Genomic DNA, 7,614 nt, shown 5'->3' with positions numbered 1-7,614 from the left:
AATAAGGCTTTACTGCAGACTTTAAGTTTTGTTCTTCACACATATATGCTGAACTAGTTTGCTACCACCTTTAAGATAAAAGCCTTCTGTCTAAAAGACAATGGTTCTAAAATACACAATCAGAATTACCTTAGACACTTACAAATATTCGAATACAGAGGTTTGAGGTAGGCCCCAAGAATCTAAAATTTAAAAAGCTTCCCAGCTGCTTCCCTGTCCAGCCCCTGGAAACATAAAAAAAGGGGGTCACTAGTTATAACAGTAAACGCCACATTCCTTTACAAAATATCATTTTCTAAATAAAATAAATCCCAACTTTATTCAACTGACGTGTTTCAAAAGCAATGGGTGCAAGTACAAATTTGCAAATCAAACCCATTACAATTCATCAAGGCAAAGGACTTAGGAAAATGAAGCAATGAAGCCTTTTGTAAAATCAAGAATCTCCTACCTACTTGGTCTTTGAGTTTTGCTTTTCTTAAGGTGGTCACATCTTGAGTAAATTCCACAGAATGAAGATATCCCCACGTTCCTTGACAACCCGCCTGTCTTAAACCACAACAGGCAAACCTTGTGCCAAAAGCCTGTCTGAGGATGAGAGGCTGGCTGTCTGCTGGAAATTCTTGCACCAGCTCAACCTAAGAATTCACCCAGACTCCACTAGGGGGCGCTCCTTCCCTGGCCTGGGACCCTTCCCTACACTCTGGGGACTGTGAAGCACCCAGTTTGGCCAAGGTATGTTTTTCACAGACACACTGTGGCTGCTGTTCCCTAGCCCAGGATAGTATAGACCCATGTACTGCTCACAGCTTTACGAAGTAGGGAGAATGGCTCTCAAAGTGCAGCATGAAGGAAGGCCTTCCTTCTGGTTCAAGTCCAACAATCACCATAAAGGCAAGTGTGGAAATTCACTGGTGTACATTACAAATAGATGTCACATCAGCTAATGGGGGGCTGGGGGTGGGGGAAGTTTTGACTTCCCAGAGTTCAAGTCCAAATGGCTTAGCTGCTCCTTGTACACCTTCCTCTAAAGTGCACTGTCTGGCAGGATCTTCAGGGGTCCAGGGGATAGGACAGCCAAGTGTGTGTAGTTAAAAAACCCATTTTATAGACTACTAGGAGCCCTGTGCAGGGTCCCTAGGACAGCAGGGGTGCTGGGTGTGAGGGAAATTTCAAACTGTCTCCCCGAAGTTAGATCTAGGTCTGAAGACGCCTCACCCTGTCTTCACCCTCGGAGCCACCAATTTCATTCTGGCAGGACCCTCAATCCTTTTATGAAGGGGTCATAGATTCCCCCTTCTTGGAAACCCACGGCCCTGTTAAGTCCAGAGGGGTAGGAGCAATGGCGATCCCACCAAAAGTGTGAAATTAGTACCTAGGAAACTCATATTAAAAACCTGTGACTATTAAGAAAAACATTCACTAAAAGGGGATCTATGCCACAGATGTGGCTGAAAAGACCAATAGTGCTACAGAAACAGTTGGGAGGTTAAGAGAAATGGAATGGAACACACAGAAAAGGGAAGGAAGGCAGAAGACAGTCCAGGTAGCAGGAAACGAGGACAGGAAGTGAGTGGGGGAAGACAATCAGAGGTGGGGTTAATACTGACCGGGTTTCCAGGTTTTCTGGGAAATTTTGAGTGCTATTTTATGTCTTGCCATAAGGTTACTGAGCCTAGAGCTGGTGGGGCCTAGAATAGATGGAAAAAATATGCTAACCATGTTTTCCTGGTAATTTCAGTGATTAATCACAACAGACAGACTGGCTTGGCAATACATTCCACAATATGCCAGGTAGTGGGTACAGCCTTAATCCAGGGTTGGTCAGAGAAGAAAAAAGTCCTGGTCCCTGAAAAGAGTCTCAGAATGACACCAGAGGTGGTTTCAGGGCGGAACCTGCCCACACTGGCTGGGCAGAATGGGGGCTTGGTTGGCAGTTGCTAATACATTTCAACAAGGAAGGGAAGCGAGCCAAAGAATTAGAGATGCTAACACCAGACGTAAGACTGTACTTCACAAATCACTACCTTTTGCTCATAGCTACTGTCTAAGGGGCAAAGACCCCCCCCTCCCCAAAGCCTGGGAATCAGTGCCAGGATGCAGTCTTGGAACCTCAAAAGCCAATCGTTCTATTAACTACTCCCCAAAAAACAGTGACTAGGGTCTCAAGGCTGAACATGCCCAGAAAATAACAGTGGCCTCACTTTCGAAAGAAGAAACACCCAACGTCTGTAATGTGGAACATCTTACTTGTCCACAACAGCATCAATGCCTGTTTCCTGTAGGGAGATGCTTCTGGAGAAGGGAGACAAGTATGAGCAGTCTGTCATTGGCGTATCGTTTTGGGAGTGGAAGAGGTGGCTCGTAGCAAGAGCATGCGAATGGGCACAAGAGAAGGAAGCCTTCCCCTCCTCTTCACTTCTGCTCCGGCCTCCCCACTGGGAGCCAGAAAGGCTGAGTGGTGACAAAGTGTGGAGAGTCCTGTCGGTAAGGCTCACTGTGAAAGCCTCCCCGGTACGCTCATCAGCCATGTGGACAAAAACACCAAAGCTTTTTTCCTTTCTCTTCCTTCATCATCCCTTATCCTTACATCACTTCCTCCCCCAGTGAGAGAGTGAGAGAGACAGCACAGGAACTTCTTTCATTTTCTAAACACCATGAATCTTGGTGGCACTAGCTTCCCCTCCAAGATGTCACAGAAAACAGAGCAGGTTTGAAACTCCCACTAGGTTACAGATCACAATGGCTTCCGAGTGGCCTTCACAGTTACAAGGGACATACATTTCCAAAGGGAGCCTGCGGGCAGCCCTCCCCCTCTCACGCACACACACTCACACACGCACACACTCATGCACTGGGAGCGCCGTTCAGCTGCTGGGCTTGGCCGCCTCACGTCAGGTACTGCACCACGAGGAACATGAGCACACAGGTGGCGAGCATCCCGCCGATCATAAAGTACTTGTCCTGGAAAGCCCGCTTCTCGATGAGCCGCATCACTGTGTTGGACAAGCCCAGCATGTTGGCGATGTCAAGAATCTTCTTTTGAGTCCCCTGGGGCAGACGAGGAGAGAAAGGAAAACAAAGGTCAACTCGTTCTGCCGAGGGTGGGTCCATGTCAGCATGAGATGGGACTTTACCAACAGACAGTCTCTTGGTCACGCTTAAAGCATAAAAAAGCAGCATCAACCAGAAATACATCACTCTCATATGGTCAAATGACTTCTGTTCAAGGCAGCAGAGCAACGCAAGGGGGAAAGAAAAGGCTTTTCCACAAACGCACTGGAACAACTGGCTATAAAATAAATATCACATATATGTATTATACACACACACGTCTCACAAGTGGCATAGATATGTATGTGTGTAAAACAATTATCCTAAATTCATATTAAATGCAAAAATTAATTTGAGATGGATTATAGAATTAAACATAGGAGCGGCCGGTTAGCTCAGTTGGTTAGAGTGCAGTGCTCATACACCAAGGTTGCTGGTTCGATCCCCACTTGGGCCACTGAGCTGCGTCCTCCACAACTAGATTGAAACTACTACTTGATTTGGAGCTAAAAAAACACACTGTCTCCCAATAAAAAAAAAAAGAATTAAACTAATAAAAGCTAACACTGTAATAAAGCTTTTAGAAGAAAAGAGAATATCCAAAGCCTAGCAACAATCCAGGTGTGTATCACCAGAGAATGACTATACACTTTACGATACATTTGACCCTGGGATACTGCTCAGCAATAATAAGGACCTAATTACCAACATGTAACAATATGAACGAGCCTGGAAACATTCCTGGAGGAAGAAGCCACACACAATATAGTCACATGAATACATTTTACATGAAGTTCAAAACAGGCAAAAGTAATCTATGGTGAAATAAATCAGAATACTGGCTCCCCAGAGGGGAGGAATAGACTGGGAAGGGCACGAAAGATCTCTCGGCGGTGACGAAAGTGGTCTGTCTTGAATACAGTGTGAGTTACAACGATGTATGCGTTTGTCAAGATTCCAGACCTATATAATAGGATCTGTATACCTCCCTGTATATACATGACAACTCAATAAAAAATTTTTAATTATTTTATACTAATAAAAGGCAACATCAAAAATTTGCCTCTGCTCCCTAGCTCCAAACTCCTTGCTATCAGATTTCTGCTCTACTTTGTAGAGAAGTCTTGGGGATTGTACTGAGTACAATTGTGGGTCACTGTCCATGTTTAGGAGAGGGTTTGACGTGGCCCAAGATGGAACGACAGAAACACAAGTGACCGACATGAACACAGAGACCTAAAACCCCGTATATAAATATCAGCACCCCCATCCAAAACAAAAGGATATTTTAAGCCCTAACCACCCAGCCTGCCCTTCTTCTCTGCTTTCTAATTTTGATTTTTAAGCACATTCAATTTCTTATGAAATAACAAAGATAAATGAATGCTGAGCCAACCCCAAGTTACACCTACACTCATTACCAACTGCATTTGTACGAATGGCATCTAACCTAATGCCTCACACTCATTTTTAAAAATGCACAACACATTAACGAGCAACTGAGAAGAGACCAGACAGGTGAGACTGACACGAGGCACCAGGACAGATATTCCCACCTCCATTCTGCCCAGACTGTTCGGAAAGCCTCACCGAGAGGGGTTTCTCCAGTCCAGCTTGATTACTGCCAGCGGAGACCACAGACATGTTTCTTCCACGACAAGGATGGTAAATGTTAGACTCTCACTAAAAAGTCTGCTTAGTGCTAAAAGCGCAGCTCATTTCCTCTCTGTCTGAAGTTCAGGTATCAAGCTATTAAAAATCACTTGAGGGCCGGCCGAGTGGCTCAGTTGGGTAAGAGCTCGCTCAAGAGTTTGAGCTCTGAGCAACAGCGGTTCGATTCCCGGCCTGAGCTGAGCTGCCAACAGGTGGCAGGATGGCTCAGCTAAAAAAAGACAAACAAACAAAAAACAAAAATCACTTGAAAATTACTACAAATTTCAAAAACTTGAAAATTACTATGAATTTCAAAAACTGTGTTTGTTTTCAGTAGTTTTCCCCAAATCAGGACCCAGCTCGTTCATGCTCTCCCACGTTCCTTTCAAATGGTTAAAACAGAAACTCCGACAGGTGCAGTGGGAAGAGGCGGAGGGAATCAGTGACAAAAGACAGGTGGGAGTGGGTGTGCAGAGGAAACCGGGCTGGAAGCCTCACACCCCAGCCTCCAACGGCCTCACCAGGCTCCCAGCACATGACCTCGGTGACCGTGTAGGAACAGGAGTTGCTGGCACTCCTCAGTAACAGAGGGCTTTGGTAGGAAGCTAACATTTGCTTTAACAAGATGCTCTAACCCTCACTGTCGATGTCAGTGTGACATGGTGAGTCCTGTCCTGAAAGGGTTTTACTGTTTTCTGAGATACGGGAAGGACACCAGCAGTTTTCTACAGAAAGAGCATATTAATCAACACCTATCAGTTTAGATCACTGCAGGTGGCTGTTCTGAAAAAGGGGGGGAGGGTGCCCGTGAAGCTGTAGGGACCAAACTTCACAGCAGCTGAAGCACTGCAGCCGTCAGCAGGAAGTGTCACTCGTGGCTCGCCTGACCTTCTCCCTGGTAAAGGTGGCAGAAATGTACTCAACTCCGCGGAGCTGACAGGCTCCATGTGGTCCAACAAAAACTAAGATAAAGCTCAAGCTTCCGAGTGACTATTTCTCACAGCTCAGTGACTGGGAGTGCTTCGTTCACAGGGAACCACACCCTGATAATAAGCACAGCCCACGCCCCATTATCCGTCAGGGCTGACACAGGAAAAGGGCTGAGGCTGAAACATCAGGACTGACATCAGTCTGTGTAATGTTTCTGTAAACCACTCCCAGGGGGTGGAGTCTCAGCCGGTGGGGCGGGGCTTCTAGCAAAACCTGGGACTAAAGAGGGAGGGTCCTGGGGAGCAGCGGCACGTGCTCCAGAAGCGACCTGCTGCTCATCAACAGGGCAGCCCTAGGGCCCCACCTCTGGGATTCGGTCACTGCAGCACAAAAACCTCGGTTCTAAGGCAGCCCACCACTGGGGCCCTACAGAAAACACCCGAGAGTGAGGCGCCCAAGTACAGCCACGTCTTCCTTCTCATCACAATGGATTCTACAACAGTATTTCACCGTCTGTGATTGGTTCCTCTCATAGCAGCAGACACTTTCATAGTAAGTTCAGTAAATGGAAAAAGGACCTGGATACCAAAAGATGTCACATCTCATGATTCACTGCAAGCACAAGAAATACCTGCTGGCAAAGAGAATTTGGTTGCTTTTAGACTCAAAATTCTCTGCGCCAACAGGAAGGAACCCAGACTCAAGGGCTCTGTCTCACCATCACAGTGTCACAATTTGGGGACACCTAACCAAAACGTAAAGGCAGGCACAAACTGTTGGATGAGGCCAAAACAAGAGGCCTTCCCCCCAGAAGGACCCCCACCTTCAAGGTCAGTCTCTGGTCCCTCAGTCCCTCCAGAATACTGTGCCCGCCTCCAAGGAGCTCATCCATGCCGTGGTGAATGCTCTGGAGGGAGGAGTTAAAGTGCAGGGATTCATCCATTGGTATGGTGGTGGCAGAGTCCTGTGGAAGAAACGCAGGCACTTGGTTAACTGCTTGCTGGTCAGCTCCTGCGGGCCCACCGCGTCTGACTGCTCTGCGATTTGGCCAAGGCCCAGCCAGGACAGCCAGAGGGAACAAGGCAAGAATCAGAGGAACCTAATAGGGAAGAAAAGGCAAAGCAAAGGTCTGGGGTGGCCTCTGTCCACGTGCCTCAGACTGTCTCTCCAAACGAGATCCACAACACAAGTCAGTTAATTCCTGCCTCTGTATCATTACACCCACTTAGGAAAAACTCGATTCCTCCAAGACCTCACTGGGCTTCTCCGAAAGCTTTCTCTAACTCCTCACTAACCCAGCTTGTTCCAATGTTCCTTTACTCGGCTTCCCCCTAACCTAGCATTAACTGTTTGCTTTTGTTCATTAGCTATTTTATCCATAGCTTATCCCTCCAATTAGACTGAGACTAAGGATAGAAGAAACTGTGCTTCCTGTTGAAGGCCTACTGGTGTTCAGATGGGACTATTCTCTGAAGCAGGCAAGAAAAGTCTGTCCAAAAAGGAAGGGAGACAAAAACTAACACTGATCAAGTACTTTCCACTTTGCATGCTCACTACCCGAAGCTCTCGTGTGCCTCATCCTAACCTTACGAGGTGGTTACTGCATTATTCCCATTTTAGAGTTGAAGCCACTGAAGCCCAGACAGGTGGAATAACGTGTCCAAGACCTCACAGAGCTGCTAAGTCCGGCAGGCATGGATCCTACTGAGTGTAGAGCCTGCTCTTAACCATCCTGTCAGGAGAAACCCCACAACCAATCCCGGGCTCTAACTTGACACTGAAGCAGACTGTACACAGAAACAAGTCACGACCAGCTGTAACACTGTTCTCTTTCCCGCCTCCTGACGATCACAAATTCTTTTGTCAACCAGGGCCATTTTACCACTTTTCGTCATCACAAAGACATTACACCACTTTTCTTTGCTGCTCAAGTTCAAAATCATTTTTCATGCACACATCTTCAATCCACCTTGCTAA

General features: G+C 46.7%; 1 protein-coding gene across 2 annotated transcripts in view; it reads right to left on the bottom strand.

The window, feature by feature from the left end:
• Positions 1-300: 300 nt before the first annotated feature.
• GOSR2 (golgi SNAP receptor complex member 2) overlaps positions 301-7,614 on the bottom strand; it is a 26,495-nt gene continuing 19,181 nt past the window's right edge. The window contains exons 5-6 of one of the 2 annotated variants that reach the window (XM_019634790.1): positions 6,461-6,601; positions 301-3,051 (exon numbers count right to left, since the gene is read on the bottom strand). In XM_019634790.1, coding sequence (XP_019490335.1) covers positions 2,890-3,051; positions 6,461-6,601 — 303 coding nt within the window. In that variant the 3' untranslated portion in view covers positions 301-2,889. The remainder of the gene's footprint in view (positions 3,052-6,460; positions 6,602-7,614) is intronic. The other variant, XM_019634791.1, reaches the window with a different exon arrangement.

This window comes from Hipposideros armiger, unplaced genomic scaffold, assembly GCF_001890085.2.
Source record: "Hipposideros armiger isolate ML-2016 unplaced genomic scaffold, ASM189008v1 scaffold_1942, whole genome shotgun sequence".
Lineage (NCBI taxonomy): Eukaryota > Metazoa > Chordata > Mammalia > Chiroptera > Hipposideridae > Hipposideros > Hipposideros armiger.
This window is presented reverse-complemented; position numbering and strand designations above follow the sequence as displayed.